This window comes from Meriones unguiculatus, chromosome 3 (assembly GCF_030254825.1).
Source record: "Meriones unguiculatus strain TT.TT164.6M chromosome 3, Bangor_MerUng_6.1, whole genome shotgun sequence".
Taxonomy (NCBI): domain Eukaryota; kingdom Metazoa; phylum Chordata; class Mammalia; order Rodentia; family Muridae; genus Meriones; species Meriones unguiculatus.
The window spans coordinates 5282256-5303325 of NC_083351.1; the positions used below are offsets into that span (position 1 = coordinate 5282256).

The 21070-nt window shown below is 55.3% G+C and overlaps 1 protein-coding gene across 3 annotated transcripts; it reads left to right on the top strand.

Annotated features, from left to right (window-relative positions):
* Positions 1-535: 535 nt before the first annotated feature.
* On the top strand, positions 536-19071 carry Slc45a1 (solute carrier family 45 member 1). Of its 3 annotated transcripts, XM_021648558.2 has the most exons (9): positions 536-707; positions 5869-6283; positions 6790-6882; positions 7269-7493; positions 9440-10179; positions 13730-13883; positions 15553-15729; positions 17382-17587; positions 18665-19071. In XM_021648558.2, exons 2-9 carry the CDS (start codon positions 5893-5895, stop codon positions 18929-18931), a joined length of 2253 nt encoding a protein of 750 aa, XP_021504233.1. In that variant the 5' UTR covers positions 536-707; positions 5869-5892; the 3' UTR covers positions 18932-19071. The 3 variants fall into 3 exon arrangements, with proteins under 3 accessions (XP_021504233.1, XP_021504234.1, XP_060235006.1); XM_021648559.2 differs by lacking the exons at positions 536-707; positions 5869-6283 and adding an exon at positions 6313-6420; XM_060379023.1 differs by lacking the exons at positions 536-707; positions 5869-6283 and having other exon boundaries at positions 6813-6841.
* Positions 19072-21070: the final 1999 nt, after the last annotated feature.

Consider the following 21070-nt stretch of genomic DNA (forward strand, 5'->3'; position numbering starts at 1 on the left):
GGACCGAACTCACGTCTTCAGCCTTGCTCGGCAAGCCCCGTTACCGCTGAGCCGTCTCTCGGGCACCTACGCATTTTATGTGTGCTATTTGATGAGGATCTTCCTCTCTCCTCTGTGAACCCGGGGTCGGAAACTTGTTTCCCCTCCTCCACACCCGGGTGTCTAGAATAAATCGTGGCATAGCCCGGCCACCTGATGGATTTGTGGCCAGAGCAAGGAGTGTGAGACTTCGGGAAACTGGTTTAGTGCCATGGGCACAATATTTAGGGACCACGTGTTCATCTATAAATGCGCGTGTGGCTGTTTCCTTACAACTGAAGACACAGAAATAAGTGCCTTCCCTCTAAAATGAGAACGGGGGCGAACGCTCGCAGGCCCCGGCAAGTGCTCTTGCAATACTGTGATTATTTATTTATTTATTTATTGCCTTGAGAGCTGGCTTCACAAAGTCACAGTGCCTCCCGCTCCCGCGTTCTGCCTACAGAGCCGGGCGGTCCCCAAAGGTGCGCCGGCGCGGCCAGCCGGCTGCTTTAAGGCCGCTCTGCGGGACCAGGCGGCGGGATGCAGCCGTGACGTCACGGCCCCGCCCCGCGGGGTGATGCTGCAGCTGCCGCCGCGGGGCCGGGGTCGCCGGGCTGGGACGGAGCTGCGCCCGGAGCACCAGCTGCCCAGCCTGGGGAAGGGATGCCTCCCGTCTGGACGCACAGGTACCTGCATCTCCTCCAGCGCCCTCCGCCCAGCTCCGCCGCTTTGAGCCCGGAGCGCTGCTGCCTAGGCCCCAGGACGAGCCTAGCGCCCAGGCTGGGGGCCCCAGGCGGGCCTGGGACCTTTGTTCTTCTTGGGTGTTTAGTGAATTAAGATGAAAATGGAGCCCCGGGGCGCAGCACCCACAGGCCTAGGGCACCCAGCATGGGCCCAGGCCTGGTCCCGGCCACCTGGGCAGGTGTCATCAGCTTCCGGTTCGCCTCCTCCCTGAGGCCGAGCCCTCCGGCTGGCCAGGGGGCGTTGTAGAACATCTCCCGGGAAGTCTGGGTGACTGGGAGCAGCACCCTGTCACCCTGCCACCGGCCTGAGTCATAGAGCTGAGGGCGACATCCTCAGGTTGACGCCAGAGGCTGAGACGCGCTCCCCTCCTTCTCTCCTCGCTGATACCTCGCACGACCCTGGAGTCGTTATAATGTTTGTGTTTCCGTTCTTACGGGAAGCGCTGTGAGGCGCTGATGGACCCACCTTCAGCGAGCTCTTAGCGGGGAGTCTGGGGACGAGTTAGCCCTCAGAAAGGAGCGAGGTGCGGGAACTGGACCTGGAGTCCGTAGTCCGCTGACTGCATCCCTCTAAGAGGCCTGAGCTATCAACGCTGGGAATCGTAGGAGGCAAAAGGGAAGTGGCCAATCAAGCGCTGTTGAAACAGCCCTTGGCAGGTTGGGGTGGCTCCGTGGGCAGAGGAACTGGATTCGGAGCCCTGGCTCCCACGAGGTCTGGGACCACGTACCTGCAGTCTGGCTGTCCTAGGGCAGTCTGGGATGTGGACACGGAACCTCTGGAAGCTCGCGGGTGGGCTAGCCTGGTGCATCCTGCTGCAAGCCCGGCATCATGTCTCTAAACCAGGCAGACGGTGAGGGCCTTCACCCTCTGAGCCCTCTCACTGCCCACAGAAAAAGTAACTTTAAAAAACCCTTCCTAGTATAAAATCTTGTGAAGTGTTTTAACACATTGTTTTTTAAATTTTTAACTTATTTTCATGTGTGTGTGTGTGCGCGCGCGCGCGCATTGCGCATGTGTGGTGTGTGCCGTGCCAGAAGAGGGCATCAGATTCCCTGGAGCAGGAGTTACAGGTGGCTGTCATCAGCTTGATGTGGGTGCTGGGAGCAAACTCAGGTGCAAGAGTGGCCAATGCTCCCGAGTCACCTCTTCAGCTCAGGCAAATACATTTTTAATTTAAAAAAAGGGAGATTTTTTTTTAATAAAAAAGGCTTCCACCTGTGTGTCATGGTTGTGTATGCATACACACGTGTATCACGGTTCGTGTATACACACACATGCACACATATGTCGTGGTTCATATGCACACATGCATGCACACACACACACTGAAATAAAAATAAATAAGTAAAGGTAATTCTGACCTGACTCTTACAGGAAGTTGAGTGAAGATGATGCTCACACTCAGGTGAGCTCTGGCTCCTGGTCAAGAGCAGCTGTTCTCAACTGTGGCTTGAGGCCCCTTTGGGCCCGAACAACCCTCTCACAGGGGTCACCTGAGACCATCAGAAAACACAGATATTTGCACTGTGGTTCACACCAGCAGCAAAGTTACAGTTATGAAGTAGATCGGACATGATTTCGGGATCGGGGCGGGAGCTGTGTTAACGGTCACAGTGTTAGAAGGCTGAGAGCCGCCTGGCCTGGCCCTGCAGGGCAGATTCCACCTGGGCCAGTCAGGGCAGCGTCCACCTGGGCCAGTCAGGGCAGCGTCCACCTGGGTCAGGGCAGCGTCCACCTCGGCCAGGGCAGTGTCCACCTGAGTCAGGGCAGCGCCCACCTCGGCCAGTCAGGGCAGCGTCCACCTCGGCCAGGGCAGGCCCTGGCTGATGCTGAGTGGTGGGAGATGACGCTGGATTTCTCCTGCCAAGAGGGAAGCAGACCGTGTAGGCCGTCATGAGGGCATGGAAGTTCCCGTTACCTGCTGCTACACGGCTGTCCACATTGGAGCCGACACCCCACACTCCATAGTCACAGGGACAGTTTCTTTTTCCTGGTTTGCTTGTAGGTTTGTTTTTGTTGTTTTGTTTTTTTCAAGACAGGGTCTCATCATGTAGCCCTGGCTGTCCCAGAACTCACTTTGTAGACCAGGCTGGTCTCAAACTCACAGAGATCCTCCTGCCTCTGCCTCCCAAATGTGTTTTCCTTATTTATTTATTTATTTATTTATTTATTTGACAGGGTTTCTCTGTGTACTCCTGGCTGTCCTGGAACTCACTCTGTAGACCAGGCTGGCCTTGAACTCACAGAGATCTACCTGCCTCTGCCTCCCAAGTGCTGGGATCATGGGTGAGTGCCACCAAGCCCAGCTACAAATGCACACTTCCATACACTTTATTCTGGGGTGAACACAGGTGAAAAAAGAGGAAGACACTGTGTCTCTGAGGTGGGGGCAGGGACAGGTCCCTTAAAGGGGACTGTGTGCTGTGGTCACCGGGTGGAGTTGGACCACACTCTCAGCACATCTGTTTCAAAGACTCTGGCTCTGAGGATGCTAGGCTTCGGAAGTGTGAGGCTCCAGGGGTCCCTAGGATCTGTCTGTGCTCTGGAAGGAGGGCAGGTCTCCCTTTGCAGAAGTCCCTGAGCTGGAGGAAGGGAGCACACAAAAGCTTAACTTTCTAAACCCATTAATCTCTAACAACAACAACAAAAAAAATTGTCTTTATTTGTTTATTTTTATTTACTGAATAAAGGTGCGCAGGTGCAGGCTGGAGGGCAGCTTTCAGAAGGTGGCTCTCTCCTACCATGTGGGTCCCAGGGATTGAACTCAGGTCCTCAGGCTCGATGCCCAGCGTCCTGCCCCACCGAGCCATCACTCCAGCCACTAAAACGTTAACCTTGATTTAATCTTCGAAAGTAATCCTATTTGAAGTGAAGTATTACCTGTGTACATAGCCCGCCTGCTGTCATCTTCCAGGACAGTCAGTCAGTGAAGTCAGCATGAGAGCTTCTCCCCATGCTACACCATAGAAAATCCACCTCTTAGCCAAGGCTCCAGGTCCTTCAGCTCATATTGGGTGGCGGCTTCCTGTCCCGCCACGCCTTCACTGTGGCTGGCAGAGGGTTCTTTATCCTTCCTATGGAAGATCCTTGACGCCTAGGGCACCCTCCCTTCGCTTTGGAACCTAACTTAAGGCAAGACGTGTGTCATTATTCTTTCTCTGGACCTCTGTGTTTTTATCCTCAGTGCTTCGTACATGGGAAGAGGAATCCAGATGTTTGGGGTGGGGTAGGTCAATGAGAATATGAGTGAGCAGAAGGACTGGAAAGTGGCTGCGTCAATAGTTGCCTGGACAGAGGGGCGGATCATGACTAGAGAGTGATGGATGCAGGGATGGCTGGATCGAGGGTAGATGGGTGGAGGATGGGTAGGTGGATGGAAAGTAGATGGCTAGATGGACGGTAGGTGGAGGGGTAGAGGATGAATGGATCGAGGGTAGATGGATGGAGGATGGGTAGGTGGATAGTGAATGAATGGAGAGGCAGATGAATGAATGGTGGATTGATGGATGGTGGGTCAATGGATGGTGGGTAGATAAATGAATGATGCTAGATGGATGGATGGAAGCTGGATAGGTGAATGAAGAGATGGTGGGTGGGTAGACGGATAGTGGATGGATGAGGGCTGTTGGTAGATGGGTGGGTAGATGGAAGGCTAGGTGAATGGACAGAGAGCAGACGGAGGGTATATGGATGGAGGAGGACAGGTGGGTGTTCTGAATCCTGCTGTCTCTGTGTGCGATCATTTCCACCACTGGTCTCTGCTGAGGAGACCCGAGTGGTGGGGTAGCTTTGGACACGCATGGGGTATAATTTCTGAATTCCTAAAGGAGCCAGTGACATCAGTAGTGTGACAGAGAGTGGTACAGTAAATCAATGCCAGAAGCAAGCATGGGCTTCAAACCCATGAAGGGAAGCCCGCCATGTTCATCTTGTAAATGATGAGGGGTCATCAGGGAGCCCAAGGCTGAGAACGTGGGTGGTTTGGGCGCCTGCCTCCCTGGGAGGACTTCAGAGAAGTGTCGTGGCTGTTCTGTTGGGGGGGGGGCGGGTTGTACCTGGACTTTCTCGCTCTGGTGTGTCCGTTCACCTCCCTGCGGCCTCAGCTTTCCTGACAGGGAAAAACAACCTTGGTTACAACGTGAGTCAACAGCTGAGTCAATTCTTTATAATCCAGATTTGCTTCAAAAAGGCAAAAAACACTTGGATGCTCAGGGAAAGGTCTCTGAGCAGCAAATCCTGGAGGGCAGAGGGCAGAGGGCAGAGGAAGGTTTTTGCATTGCCGATTCCCTACTGGGCTCTTCATGGTGTGAAAACTTCTTAAAATATAAATACATTGGGGATGAGGAATCTACTTCTCATCCCATGCTGTTGTTTTTAAATTCATTCATTCATTCATTCATTCATTCATTCATTCATTCATTCATTCATTCGTAGCCCTGGGACGGAGGCCAGGCCTGGAGCATACTCAGCAAGGGCTCCGGCACCGAGCTGCTTCGGCAGCCCCATTGCTTTACAGAGAGCAGTTCAAACACCAGGGAGGTTTCAGCTCTGCCCTGCAAAGTTGCTTGTCCGTAATAGTGGAAAGGAAAGGCTAGCCGACCAGCCTCCCATCACGCCACGCCACGCCACGCCACACACCAGGCCACGCCACGCCACGCCACGCCACGCACCAGGCCACGCCACTCCTACCTCCACCTCCTCGAGTTGAGGCAGGCATCCGGCCCCTTTGGCCCCCGTGAGGGAGCGGATATAAACACGGGAATTGAGCTGACCAGCTGTGGCTTTCTGGTGGGAAAGGAAGGCGAGGGCAGATCTTCCAAGACCCCTGCAAGAGGGTCTTTTTGAGGAAGGCTGAGGACTGGGCTTCTCTTCTGCCCTCAGGCAGAGGGCCTTGCTCCAGCCCCTGGGCGCTGGGCTCTGCTTGGGGACAGAATGCTGGGGCTGGGGAGGCAGACAGATGGGCTCTGAAGGATTCAGTGCGAACTCAGCTTTCCCCAAGTGGCTGGCGAGTGGACCCCGAGGGGAGGGGCTCGCGGCGAAGACGGAGGCCCCACGTAGGCCTCTGGGAGATAACTCTTGTCCCCAAATGGGCTTCCCTCACAGCAACAGCCACCAGCCCTGCCTACGATGATCCCCCCAGGAAGCAGCGCCCCTCCGGGAGAGGCCCTCTTCCCCAGTGTGGCTCCCCAGGACTTGTGGAGGTCTCCCAGCTACTCAGGCTCCGTGACCCGTCACATCAGCCACCGGGCCAACAACTTCAAGCGCCACCCCAAGAGGAGGAAGTACATCCGACCCTCTCCACCCCCGCCCCCCAACACCCCGTGTCCCCTCGAGCTGGTGGACTTTGGGGACCTGCACCCCCAGAGGTCGTTTCGGGAGCTGCTTTTCAATGGCTGCATTCTGTTCGGCATTGAGTTCAGCTACGCCATGGAGACGGCGTACGTGACCCCGGTGCTCCTGCAGATGGGCCTGCCCGACCAGCTGTACAGCCTGGTGTGGTTCATCAGCCCCATCCTTGGTGAGCCCCGATGGCGGAGGGCCTCTGGAAATCTCCGGAAGCTTCCGGAAGCCTCTGCTGAAGCAGCTTGAGGGAGCTGAGGGGACAAGGGAGGAGTTAAGTTCCCCTCCTTAGCATGGGGCTGTGGGGAATCACAGGTATGGCCGCTCACATCCTGTCTTCTCCGTCCTTTGGTCTGTACTGGAGGGTAGGACAGGCGCTTAGCAGACCCCGGGACTGTAGCATCCCTCGCAGCGCAGAAGCTGAGCAGTTGGTGCAGCTGGGGGCGGGGGGAGGGAGAAGTGCGTGGGTTCCCAAGGAAGGTCCCAGGGGCGCGGAGAGCAGGTCTGGGGTGGCTCGGGTCTGCTCTGCCTCTGTTGCAGCCTGCGCTCCTGCCGCCCACCCGGAGCCGGTCGCTTGAATGTTTCGGTGCCTTTGGGACAGTTGCTGGCACTGGCGCCTGGGAGCGTGAGCCGCTCTGCGTCCCTGTGGAGCTGGAGCAGTAACCCCGCCCCGCTCTGTTTCAGGATTCCTGCTGCAGCCTCTGCTGGGTGCCTGGAGTGACCGATGTACCTCAAGGTTTGGAAGGCGGCGCCCTTTCATTCTTGTCCTGGCCATAGGTCTGTTGTTTGGCGCGGAAATAACATGGAAAGAGAGAAGCAGAGAAGGAAGGGAGAGAGGGAGGGAAGGAAAGGCTCAGTTGCTTCCTGCTTGGAAACGTCTTGAACACACTCACTTCGGAGGCCGCCCAGGGCCAGGCTTGCCTGAGCCACGCTAAGAAATCGTTTAGCTTTTTGTTTGTTTGTTTGTTTGTTTTAATGGGTTAGTAAAGTTCATCTTGTCCTTGCCCAGCTGGATGGAACCCTGGCGTGAGTGTGAGAGCTCTGCATGTCTGCAGGAACTCCCACAGGCTCCTGTGAATCCTCAGTTAGTCCCCAGCCTGGGACGAGCCTCGGGAGACGGAGAAGGGCTCCGTTTTCTCTGGTGACTGTCTCTCCGTTTCCAGGCGCATTGCTGGGCCTGTCGCTCTTGCTCAACGGAAGGGACATTGGTGTGGCCCTGGCTGACACGGCCACCAACCACAAGTGGGGTATCCTCCTGACGGTGTGCGGCGTGGTGCTGATGGATTTCAGTGCCGACTCCGCGGACAACCCCAGCCACGCCTACATGATGGACGTGTGCGGCCCAGTGGACCAGGACCGGGGCCTGAACATCCATGCCCTCATGGCTGGTGAGTACCCTTCCCCTGGGCTGCAGTGCTGTGGGGTTCACATCCCCCCCCCCCCCCGTGTGTGTGTGTGTGTGTGTGTGTGTGTGCACGTGTGTTACACTTCTACATTTCGATCTGTCACTGACGGCAGCCAGGGCAGGAACCTGGAGGCAGGAGCTGACGCAGAGGCCATGGAGGGATGCTGCTTCCTGGCTTTCTCTTTATGGCTGCTTTCTTGTGGAACCCAGGACCATCAGCCCAGGGATGAGCCCAGGGCCCAATTGTCTGGGCCCTCCGCCATCAATTGCTAGTTAAGGAAATGCCCTACGGACTGGTCCAAAGCCTGGTTGTATGGAGCCGTCTTCTCGGTTGAGACTTCCTCCTCTCAGATGACTATAGTTTGTGTCAAGTTGACATAGTCTAGCTAGCACAACCCAACAGAGTCCACAGACATGCAGGAAGTCAGGTGCCAAGCAGGCCTGGAAAACCTGAGGTCTCCCTGCGCCATGCCAGCTGGGTGCCCTGGGAAGTCAGTGTGTGTCTGTCCTGGACATGTTCTTGAATGACCACTAAAGCAGCTCAAGAACCTGCCTGAGGTGAGGTATTAACAAACTGTTCTGAGGAGGTGGGCTCACAGGTACAAAATGTGCAAACAAGTATCTGGGCTATTCATGCTTGTGACTCCATGCGTGTTCACACTCAGGCATGCCTGTGCTGTGCTCTGTGGCGTGAGAATTCTCCCTGCAAAGTCAGGCAGGAGCAAGGCAAGGCTGCACTGACCCTACCAAGCAGTTGCTCTGAGACAGTAGCCGAGCGCAGGGGTCGACTGTCACGCTGACTGACAGCGCCTAGTAAGTCTTCCCAGAACCTACCTAAGGCAGTGCAAGAATGCAGCAGAGTGCTGTGTGATCCCCGTTCCATAAGTCAGAGCTCAGGGCACCACGGCCGCCTAGCACACCCCCGGCTGGAGTTTGAGCCTAGTGACACAAGGGGCCTAACAGAGAATAGCCTTCCAAGTGTGGTGACCGGGCCCCAGTCCCCGGGGAGGCAGAGGCTGGGGGTCACCAGTGCTCAAGTCCAGCCTGGTCTACATAGTGAGTTCCAGGCTGGCCAGGCCTACACAGTAAGACTGTCTCAAAACAGCAAAAAACCATGAAAATGGCTCCGTGGGTAAAGGGCCTGACAAGCTGGGTCTGAACCTCGGAGCCCATGAGGTGGGAGGAGAGAACCAGCTCCTGCAGGTTTTCCCCTGACCTCCACGTGCTCACTGTGGTGTGTGCACTGCCCCCAGACGCACACTAAAATTATTAACAATATAATTTAAATTTTCCTAATTAAAGGGGAACAACAAAAATTTAGGAACCTTGGCTTTCCTAAATAAAACACTTAAAACAAAATGACATGAAAGAAAAATGTCCCATTTAAGCCAGCAGTGTAGGCAGGCGGAGAGATGGCTCAGTGGTTAAGAGCTCTGGTGGCTTTGGCAGAGGACCTGAGTTGACACACCCCTCCTGACTCTAGATCCCGGGGATCTGGCCCCACTCAGGAGGCAGAGGTGGGGAGTCTCCGTGAGTGTGAAGCCTGCCTGGTCCTCACAGCGAGCCAGGGCTACCAGCAGAAGAACTAGATTAATCTAAAAATAAAACCAAAGTTGAAAACACCCAACTGATACCTGCCCTTGTTTAAGGGTTACAAATCTTCAACGGCTCCTCCAAAAGATGCCTCAAAAGCCAATTAGAAGGACCCCAAACTCCCCCTGTGAGTTGGCTCAGTGGGTGAAGGCTCTCGCTGTCCTGGAGCTGCAAGGGCAGGGAGCAGAGAGTAGTGAGCTGGCTCGGGTGTGTGTGTGTGTGTGTGTGTGTGTGTGTGTGTGGAGCACCCCTGGCATGGAGGGCCTGCCCTCACGGTTGTGGGGCCCCTCCTTGCTGTCTGGGTAGGAGGACACTGAATCCGTTTTCTCTCCACAGGCCTCGGAGGAGGGTTCGGCTATGTGGTCGGGGGCATACACTGGGACAAAACCAGCTTCGGGAGGGCCCTGGGGGGCCAGCTCCGTGTCATCTACATCTTCACCGCCATCACCCTGAGCGTCACCACTGTGCTCACCCTGATTAGCATCCCCGAGAGGCCCCTTCGGCCCCTGGGCGAGAAGAGGACAGCTATGAAGAGCCCGAGCCTCCCGTTGCCCCCCTCCCCACCCGTCCTGTTGGAGGAGGGGGCCGGCGACACCGTCCCCTCCGCCGCAGCCACCAGCTTGTACGCCAGTTTCTCCAGCCCCATCTCGCCACCCAGCCCTCTCACCCCCAAGTATGGCAGCTTCATCAGCAGGGACAGCTCCCTCACGGGCATCAATGAGTTCGCATCGTCCTTCGGCACCTCCAACATCGACAGCGTGCTCATTGACTGCTTCACCGCGGGCCACGACAATTACCTGGCTCTCCCCGGCAGCGTCCCCAGGCAGGCCATCAGCGTCAGCTTTCCTCGGGCCCCCGACGGCTTCTATTGCCAGGAGCGGGGGCTGCTGGAGAGGAGAGAGGGGCCCCTGACCTTGGGCTCGGATGGGGATGTGCTCAGGGTAGGCTCTCTGGACACGTCTAAGCCTCGGGCCTCAGGGATCCTGAAGAGGCCCCAGACCTTACCACTCCCCGACGTGGCTGGAGGAAATGGCCCTGAAACCAGCAGGAGAAGGACCGTGACCTTCAGCCAACAGGTAAAAGCAAATAAACATCGGGGAGATATGTGGAGGGGGGGAGGCAAGGATCTGATGGTCCATGGTCTGTGTGGTCACCGTCAGAGGTGAGGGGGAAGTCCGGTCCAGAGACCTTTGCCTCCTTTGCATGTGGCTGTGACGCTGGGATGTGAGTCCACAGATGGGAGGGATGTTCAGGGCGGGACCCATGAGCCACTGACAGTCCTCTGCCTACAGTCACGTTTGCTGTAGGCGGGCCAGGACCCTCTCTCCAGAGAGTGTGGCCCAGTGTGCGCTCATGCTGCCGGTTTCTACACTTTCCAGCCACCACTGCCCATGTGGGCCCAGTGAACATGGCACCAACAGATGTGAGCCTTGAGGGGAGGTGGTGACATCCTGGCAGCCTTCGGGGGCTCTGGAACCTCCCCGGTGTGAGCAGTCATCCGAGGGCTGCATGCTCAGAGGGCCATGCCAAGGTCCAGCTTTGGCAGGTCCAGGGGAGAATCTGGGAAGGGATGCCGAATCCCCATTCCATTTCTCTCTCCAGCCACCAAGCTGATGGCTCAGGCAACTGATCCCAACACAGTTGAAAGAACAGGAAACAGGCGCAGGAGCCCAGGCTTCCTTCTCTCGCGGCTTGGGACTGGACTAGCTAAGAAGGGAAACCCAAACTGACCACTTTTTCCCGAAGCCAAGGCCGCAAAGGTGACTTCCGGCCAAACACTGCAGGGGCTTGTAAAAGCAGTCTCCTTGATCTGTAGAGGCATCTTCGTCAAGACCTCCAGCAGGCTAACGTCTGTCTGCTTTCTGACAGGGTTGAGGGTGAGCCCTGAGTCTGTTAGCCTATTAGTGAATGTACAGAAAAATAAGAAATAAGAGAGATAGAAAATAGGCCACTCACACACGCAAGCACTCAAGGGGAAAGGTGGACGAAGTTAAAAGCCTCAACCCCATCTAGTGTCTGGTCACAAGGTTTATACTTCTGAGACAAAGCTCTCTGGGTCAGAAAAAGAATTACCTCATCGTCAAAGGGCAGTTAGTCACAAAAATAGATGAATTTGAAAATGCAACAGGTTACATGTTTTTTCATAAAAACTAAACATTTCTTATTTATGTATCCATTACATAAGTTCATAGTGAGTTCAGAATGACAAAGGTTGACAAGGCCTAAAGGTTAACAGGGTCCAAGAGGTTACAAAAATATATGTCTTTTCAATTAGGACTGACCTGACTACACATTTTCCAGCTTTCACTTAGTTTCACTGAGTTCAGGACAATAATTTTAGCTATCTTCATTCCAAGACACAAAGTAAATTTAGAATGACATTATTTTATGCCATCAGCTGACAAGGTATAAGGAATTACAAGGAAACAATTTGTATTTTTTGACATTAAGGTTTATACTTAATTTAGACATTTCTTGGTAGCCCCATTATATTCTGGGTTCATGGGAAGTCCAAACCAATTTGCCTATATTTATGGTGGGTACCAGGATTCATGGGGCCATCTCTAGAGTGAAAGCTGAGCTGAAGCCACAAATCTGTCTCAAGCCTGTCTCCTCGTGAGGTGTCTGGAGGTCCACAGGAGTACTTACTGCAGCAGTAAACCTTCGAACTTCTAAAACGGTTTGAATCAAGCCAGGAGTTCTGTAACCAGGAATTAACTCGTGAACAGCGGTGCATCTTCACAGCGATCCCCTAGGAGCTTTGCTCAATCAGAAAGTGACAGTTCACACCACGCGAGGCTTTTGAGAGAAGCAGCAGCACAGAAAGAGGGGGTGTCAGGATCTGGAAGCAATTCTGGGGGTGCATCACGGTACAGACCTAGCAAAATACCGGGTTACTTTGCAGAAAGCCACACAACGTCCCCAGTTGAATGGCTCTTGGCAGGGACAGAATCTTCTGGAAGGCTGGAGGGCCTTTGGAATGTGCCAGTTTGGCCACAGGGCTGTGGCTGACCTGAAGGTTATTTCAGAGCCCCAGCTGGGGAAGGTGTACGCCTTGCAAGTGTGAGGACCTGAGAAAAAGACTCGTGTCGCCACATCAGCCGCACACGGCACCGGAGGAGTCAGGTGTCCTCTGGCCTTTCCGTGTACATATGCACCCCATATCCACGTGCTCACACACATACGCACACCCGCTCACCACGTATAGACACATATACACACTCATACTCACCACGCCCAGAGGTGGTTCTGAGACCCTGTACCAAAAATTAAAAACAAAACATGTGAGCTACATCTCAACACAACTCGGGTCGGGTTGCCTGGTGCTTAGCTTCTCCTGCCGCAGGAGTAACAGGCCTCGCTGGCATGGTCACTCTGGGATCCAGAGCTACGAGCTCCCTGCTTCCTGTTCCCACTAGGATAGTCTGGTGCCCACGGTGCCACCCGCCCCCCAGCAGCACACCCTCCTCTTCCTCCTCCAAACAGCTCCATTCCAGGGGTCGTCTACACTGGAGGGGGGGCTTGGAACCTCATCTCAGAAAGGCTGGCAGCTGTGCCAGCGCCTGCCATGCCTGGAGATACCCCAAACGCTCTCCTTTCATTCTGCTGATGGGGTGCCTGTGCCTCATGACGCACCACGTGAGAGATGAGGTGTCCGCTGCCGTGGCTGCCACGGCTGCCCTGTCGGCCCTCCATGTGGCTGGAGGCCCACCTGTGCAGAGATGTTTAGACCGGTGCCCTCGGTCACCCTGAGGAAGTTTTCAGTGTTCTCTCACAGGAAGAGAGGCGAGGGCTGGCTGGGCCAACACTGATCTGTGTGTGCGCGTGTACACACGCACGTGCATATATGTGGAGGTCAGAGGTCAACTGGGTCTTCCGACACCATCCTTCTTGGACTTTTGAAACAGGGTCTCTCAGTGCCCCATAACTTGCCATGTAGGGCGGGCCAGCTGCCCAGGGAGTCGTGTCCCCGCCTCCTCATGGCTGGGATGGCAAATGTGGATTTTTTTTCAACCCAGGTTCTGAGGCTCAAACCCATGTCTCGTGTTTTCGTGGCAAGCGTTCACCAACTGTCCCTCTCCCCCGCTCTGTATTTATTTTAATTGTATCTCTGTGTTTTGAGGGGTTTCCTTCTTCTGTGTGGTATGGACACTGTCTCCTTCACACACACACACACACACACAGAACCCCTGTGCCACACTGTGGGTATGCTCAAATCAAATGTCAGCGTCCCGCGGCTCCTGGGTCTCACACAAGAAGTGCACAAGTCTTCTCTGCCGTGGGGCGTGTGGGTTTGTGCCGCCCGTAAGAAGGCAGAGTGGGGCCTCGCTGGTGGGCACCCCTGCGGCACAAGCCTGGGACCTGAGTTTGACCCCTGGAACCCACAGTAGGAGAAAACCAATTCCCATGCACACACCCGCACTCACACATGCACACACTAACACACGCACACACACCGTGCACACACACATCCAGTAGTAACAATAACAAATAAAATCAAAGGTTAAGAAGGCAGAGGTGCCCCAGTGTGTTCTGTGGGCTGTTGGGTCCCCAGCACGCCCCGTCGCACGCCGGTGTGGGATGTGGGCCTGATGGCTCTGACTCGGCCATGTGGTTCTGTCACAGGTTGCGAACATCCTCCTGAATGGCGTGAAGTATGAGAGTGAGCTGACGGGCTCCAGCGAGCAGTCGGAGCAGCCTCTGTCCCTGCGGCGCCTCTGCTCCACCATCTACCACATGCCCAAGGCGCTGCGCAATCTCTGTGTCAACCACTTCCTGGGTGAGCCATGGTGCTGGTTCAGACCGGGGCAGCCAGGGAAGGGGGAGGGGCGCGTGTGGGTTCTCACGGCCCTCAGTCTCCCCAACAAGAGCGGGGTGGAAGTGGGCTGGCGGCTGCCCTGGGGCCCCTCCGGGCCAAGTGATGCGCACTCCTGTGTGAGTGCGTGCACGCCCCACACCCGCACACCCCCTGGTGGGTTCGTAACCCACCAGGCCTTGGCACCCCAGTGACTGTTGGCAGGCTCCAGCCTTCTTCCACTTGTTGACTTGTTGGCCTCTGAGGATGACGGGGGGGGGGGGGGGAGGCTTAAACCCAGGCTCACCTTCCCGCAGAGATGGTGCAGGCTGCCCCATGGAAGCCAACATCATGGATGGCAGCAAAACCCCGGGCGACGGATGGCTCGTGGAGCGCAGCCTTCGCCCACAGAAGCTGAGACAGAGACACGGGTGCCAGGGAGAGGGTTAAAGGCACCGGGGTGTGTCCGCAGCGGGCATGCTTCGCTGCTGGGGAAATGAGTTTAGTGTATCTGACGGGCTAATGATCTAGCCCGGCTGGTAGCGTGCTGGCGTGGGTTCTAGTCCCAGCACCGCAGGAACAGCTGTGCCTGCAGTCCCACACTCGGGTGGGCACACGGGGAGCAGAAGTTTAAGGTCCTTCCTGGCTACGTAGCGAGTTCCAGGCCCACATGTAAGCTGGGACCCTGCCTCGAAGTTAAGTGATAATAATAGGGCCAGGGAGATGGTTCAGGCAGTGCAAACAGGAGGGCCTGAGTGTGGCCCCCCAGCGTCACACCTCTGTCACGGCGGCACTGGCAGGGAGGGCGTGGGGGGGAGCCCTGGGCTGCTGGCCCGCCGCTCCAAGCCAATCGAGAGGCTCCAAGTTCTGTGAGAGAGCCTGCCTCAGGGGAGGGTGGCGGCCAGTTGAGGAAGACACTGATGTTGCCCTCTGGCCTCCACATGCATACGCACACATGTGTGCAAGTATGCTCACATGAGTGTGCACACGCAGTACACACACACAGACCCTAACAATCTTACTTGATGACACAGAGGTTGTGGTGACCGTTTATTGTGGCTCTAGGGGCCATGACCACCGCCTTCCTGGTGTTGGCTGAGTCTTCCAAGCGTGGCCCTGAGATGAGGCACCTCAGGCCCGCAGGGCAGTTGGCATTTCCCGACGTTTTTCCGCTGCTGGGTGTGGTGGCCCGAGACTTCAGTCCCAGCCCCTGGAAGGCAGAGGCAGGTGGATCCCTGCAAGCTCAAGGCCAGCCTGGTCTACACAGAGCTCTAGGACAGCCAGGGCTATGTAGAGAGACCCTGTCGAACGAAACAGAACACAGGCCAGGATGTCAGGTGCCGGGTGGAGGGTCTGCGGGGCGGAGTGGGGGCAAGAGCTTAGAAAGGACAAACTCCTGCAGTTCTGGTTATGGAAACTGTCATGCTTCGGCCAGAATGGGGCACTTCAACCAAGCACACGTCACGGCCCTGGCTGGCTTGGCCCAGGCTGGCGAGGCCCAGGCTGGCCTTCCACTCCTGATATCCTCCTGCCTTCGCTTCCTAAGTGCTGGGGTCGCAGGTGTGAGCCACCAAGCCTGGCGGGCTAGGAAGAGAACGGGCGGAAGGGCAGGCCCAGCCTTGGCGCCCCAGTCACAGCCTGTGCCTCCCTCCAGGGTGGCTCTCCTTTGAGGGCATGCTGCTCTTCTACACGGACTTCATGGGCGAGGTGGTGTTTCAGGGCGACCCGAAGGCGCCGCACACGTCGGAAGCCTATCAGAAGTACAACAGCGGCGTGACCATGGGCTGCTGGGGCATGTGCATTTACGCCTTCAGCGCCGCCTTCTACTCAGGTACGCGCCGCCTGCTGCCTGCCCCTTCCCGGTAACCGGCCAAAGGGTACGTCTGCAGCGGCCAGCACCAAGTCCCCCTTCGGGGAGGCGCCGCTCACTGCCCTTTGAGCAAGCCCTTAGCTGCTGCTGGGGTTCAGAGGCCAACCCTGTGAGCGTCAGGCCTCCAAAGAGAGGCACCCCACTAGTGACACACCTACGCTTGCCTAGGCCATCCGTGGGTTCACACACGAGGGCAAAGTGGGGCCACCCACAGGCTGGTGTGCGGCTGTAACCCCATTCTTTGCACAAGTCTCCCTAGGGCCAAACGAGGCTGGGAAGGAGGCAAGCAGCCGCATGTGGGGGCAGAGGCAAGAGCACTGAGCACGGGTGGCCAGAGTCCGGAGGCCACGCTGACCCCTGGGGGACCCAGGGACACCATGCTCGGTTCATCCCAGGTCAGCGTGCTCGGGGCTGGCTGGCAGCACGAAGCCCTGGCATTTTCTGGGAGCTCAGGGTGAAAGGCCAGGCAGCAGAGCTTTCCAGATTCTGAGGCCAAACTGGCCCTGTTGCAGCTTCCCAACAGAGCCTTGTGGGACTTGCTGTTGCCTGAGCCAAGAATGCCGTTTTAGTGCTTCCTGAACTGTGTGTATCATAGCCTTCATGCTCCATCAAAACAAATAAACAAAAGCTCCTTTTATTCATTAGTCATTTAAAAATGCAAAGCCCCTGGGATGGCTCAGTGGGGAGAGGCCCTTGCAGGCAAGCCTGAGGACTTGAGTTTGATCCCCGGAATCCACATAGTGGGAGAAAGAAAATCACTCAACAAATTGTCCTCTGACCTCCACACGTGCCACGGCTCATACATGTCTCCCTGCCCCGACCCTACCACACACCCTAAATAAATATTAAAATATGTTACAAAGCCACTCTTGGCTCAGGACCCATACAAAGCCAGGCTGGGGCGGTGGGGGGAGGGAAGTTGGGGGATGTGGCTCAGGGTGGAGAGATCACTTAGCACTCACGGGGCCCTGGGCACCATGTGTAGCATCACACACATGACAAAGCTTTGAAAATTAGGTCAAAACCAGGTTTCGGGCTGACGTGTGCCCACTGCCCCTGTCTGACTTTCCTCACCGTAGGAAGGTCCAAAGAAGGTGTTTCTGGCCTGGGGTGTGGCTCAGTGCAACGGTCCATGTATGTGCTTAGCATGTTTGAAGTCGAGTTCAATCTCCATAGACCCCAAAACTGTATGTGAGTGTCACTTGTGAGGCCCTGGGAGCAGCACTTCGAGTTCCTGGGCCCCCTAGCCAGACTCCTTCTGTCTTACTTTACCCGTTGTCATGCCTTGATGTAGATGATGGCCAGGCAAGGGGCAGACTCCTGCTGCTCCACTGCAGGCAAGAGACCAAAGCTTTAGCTTAGGACCCCACATTCCTGAGCCCCTCAGGAGTCTCACCCATTGGTCTGTAGAAACCCTGGCCATTATGGGGCAGATGTGAATGAGGACACCCCAGGCCTCTGCTACCCCTGCAACAGGCCTGCGGGGGTGACCCCCTTCAGGCAGGACAAGCCAGGACCATGCTGGTCTGCTGTGCCCACCCCTGCTCCGCCCAGGGGAGAAGTGGAACTGGGACGAGGCCTGGCCCCCCACTCAGCCTTTGTCCTGCCTGCAGCTATCCTGGAGAAACTAGAGGAATGCCTGAGCGTCCGCACCCTCTACTTCATCGCCTACCTCGCCTTCGGCCTGGGCACGGGGTTGGCCACGCTCTCCAGGAACCCGTACGTGGTCCTGTCCCTCTGCACCACCTATGGCATCCTGTTCTCTACGCTCTGTACCCTGCCCTACTCCCTGCTGTGCGATTACTACCAGAGTAAGAAGGTGGGTGCGGGCGCCACTGCTTATCAGAGCGTGGTCCGGTGTGAGCGAGCAGGGCCTCTGGCTGGAAGTGGAGATTATGGAGGCAGAGGGTAACACCTCTGAATGGAAGGCGCCCTTCTGAGTGTCCCCCTCTCCCAGTGCTGTGGCTGTGCGGGCAGGGCAGCCGCTGGTACCTTCCCTGCCACCTTTAGAGGCTACCTCTAGGCTCCCTCCCACTCTGAACAGGGACCCTGGGAAAGCCCCCCGCCCCCTTTAACACATCAGTTCAAGGTTGGGGCTAGAGAAATGAGAGCAGGACACCCGGAACTTGGTGACATCGACTGGTGGCATGGAGAGGCAGTTGTTTTGTTTTGCTTTTAAAGTAAGAGTGGATGTGACATGCCTGTGCCTAACAAGAAAAAGAAAAAAGGTTTTATTCAGCCCAGATACTTTCCTATCACTGCATGATATAAGATGTGTGTGGGTGGGGTGGGAGATGAATGTGGGCCCTCACGCAGGTCAGAGGACAGCTTTGGTGTAGTTGGTCTCCTCCCACCTGTGGGCATGTCTGCAGCTCGGACTCAGGTTGTGAGGCAAGCATCCACACCCGCTGCGCCCTCTTGTCGGCCCTCACATGGCAGCTGCGCTGAGATCTACTTTCCCCACTGAGCTTTGGTTTTGGTTTTGATTTCCCCAACGGTTCAAGTGGTCTTCCTGTCTCCCCTTGCTCACACCTGCCATCACACAGCAACTCGGCTGGGTGTGAATCAGCAGTCCAAGGTCATGTGCTGCCTGTGAAGCCAGCTGGGGCTTCATGAGAACCCATCTCAAAAACTCAAAGTAAACGGAGCAAACCAAGTGCACAACTCAGCAGCTTTGGGTACATTCATGGAATTGTGCAGCCACGGCCCTGGGGCCAGTCCTGTGCCTCCTGGCCTGTGAGAAAGAAGCCAGGCTTTCTTCTGCTTGTTCCCCCTTGGCCACTAGCCCACCCTTGCTTGGTGCTGGGCCTTCTGCCTGGTCTTGCTGGGTCCCCCCATCCCGGCTCCTTCGGGGAGGTTGTGGCCAGTTTGACTGATATGACTGTCTCCCGGTCAGTTTGCAGGGTCCAGCGCAGATGGCACACGGCGTGGCATGGGCGTGGACATCTCCCTGCTTAGCTGCCAGTACTTTCTGGCTCAGATCCTTGTCTCTCTGGTCCTGGGGCCCCTGACTTCGGCTGTGGGCAGTGCCAACGGCGTGATGTACTTCTCCAGCCTCGTGTCCTTCCTCGGCTGCCTCTACTCCTCCCTGTGTGTCACCTATGAAATTCCCTCTGGTGATGCGGCGGATGAGGAGCACCAGCCCCTCCTGTTGAATGTCTGATGTCTCAGAGTCTCGACTTTGGACTTTGGCAGGTGGTCTGCCGCAGGCTGGCCATTGAGAAACCAAAGGCCGTGGCAGCCAGCCAGGCTTCCAGTGGAGTGTAAACATGTGGTAATAAATGACAGCAGCAAAGCCTTCTAGCAGCAATCTTTTTTTTTTTTTTAAGATTTTATTTATTCTGTATACAGTGTTCTGCCTGCATGTACACCTGCATGCCAGAAGAGGGCGCCAGATCTCATTACAGATGGTTGTGAGCCACCATGTGAGTGCTGGGAATTAAACTCGGGACCTCTGGAAGAGCAGGCAGTGCTCTTAACCTCTGAGCCGTCTCTCCAGCTCCTTCTAGCAGCAGTCTTATCCAAGAGCACGAGGGCACCTGGGCTGAATTCCTTTCTTGGGCATGGCGATGATGTAATGTGAAAAATCGTTTACCAAAAGTGAAGATGTAGGTGTGGTTCTTCATCAAGGAGGCATTTGATGTCTCCCTGCTCCCCAGAAGGTTTGCAACAGTATCTGGTTGCCACAGTTTAGCTGGGTGTCATGAACTCTCTAGGATACACAGTTCCAGCATCAAAGGTTTATCCAGCCCAAGAGGCCAGTAGTGCAGAGTGGGGACACACACACCCGGTAACAGGGCCATATATTCTGTACATTGCATCATGGTCATACAGCTTTGTGGTTTCTGTTTTCCTGGGGCAGGGGAGGGTATCAAAAAGCCCATAAGCCATCTATCCATTTACCACCCACCCACCCATCCATCTCTCTCTCTCTCTCTCTCCCCACTTTTGGTCTAGAGGCTTGGTCCCCAGCCCCCTCTGCAGCTGGGAAGTCATGGAGCATTAAGAGGCAAGACCTAGTGTAGTGGGAAGAAGTTGGTCATTAGGCACATCTTGAAGGGTGTTTTTTTTTTTTATAATTTTAATCACAGGTCATTCACTTGTATCCCAGCCGTAGCCCCCTCCCTCTTTCCCTCCCAACCAATCCCACCCTCCCTCCCTCATCTCCTCCCTGCCCTCTTCCACGTCCACTGATAGGAGAGGTCTTCTTCCCCTTCCATCTGACCCTAGCTTATCAGGTATCTTCAGGACTGGCTGCAATGTCCTTATCTATGGCCTAGAAAAGCTGTTTCTCCCGAGAAGCTCAATGAGCCAGTCATTGAGTTCATGTCAGAAATAATCCTTGTCCCCCTTACTAGGGCACCCACTTGGGTACTGAGCTACCATGGGCTACATCTGAGCAGGGGTTTTAGGTTATATCCATGCATGGTCCTTGGTTGGAGAAACGGTCTCATAGAAGACCCTTGTGCCCTGATATATTTGGTCCTTGTGGAGCTCCTGTCCTCTCCAGGTCATACTAACTCCCCCTTCTTTCATATGATTCCCTGCCCTCTGCCAAAGGTTTGGTCTTGAGTCTCAGCATCTGCTTTAATACACTGCTAGGTAGAGTCTTTCAGGTGCCTTCTGTGGTAGGCTACTGTCCTGTTACTTGTTTTCTCCTACTTCCAATGTCCATCCCATTTGTCTTTCTAGGTGAGTATTGATCATCTTACCCCTGGTCCTCTTTCTTGTTTATCTTCTTTAGGAGTACAGATTTTAGTATGTTTATCCTATCCTATAGGTCTAGTACCCACTTATAAGTGAGAATGTACCGTGTGTCTTTCTGCTCCTGGGATACCTCACTCAGGATGATCTTTTCTAGATCCCGCCATTTGCCTGCAAAATTCATGATTTCCTTGTTTTTAATTGCTGAGTAGTATTCCATTGTGTAAAAGTACCACAATTCCTGTATCCATTCCTCCATTGATGGGTTGTTTCCAGGTTCTGGCTACTACGTATAAAGCTGCTACAAACATGGTTGAGCAAATGTCTTTGTTGTCTACTTGAGCATCTTTTGGATAAATGCCTAGGAGTGGTATAGCTGGATCTTGAGGTAGCACTATTCCTGATTGTCTGAGAAAGCGCCAGATTGATTTCCAAAGTGGTTGTACAAGTTTCCATTCCCACCAGCAATAGAGGAGGGTTCCCCTTTCTTCACCACCTCTCCAGCATGTGTCATCACTTGAGTTTTTCATCTTGGCCATTCTGATGGGTGTAAGGTGAAATCTCAGGGTCGTTTTGATTTGCATCTCTCTGACGGCTA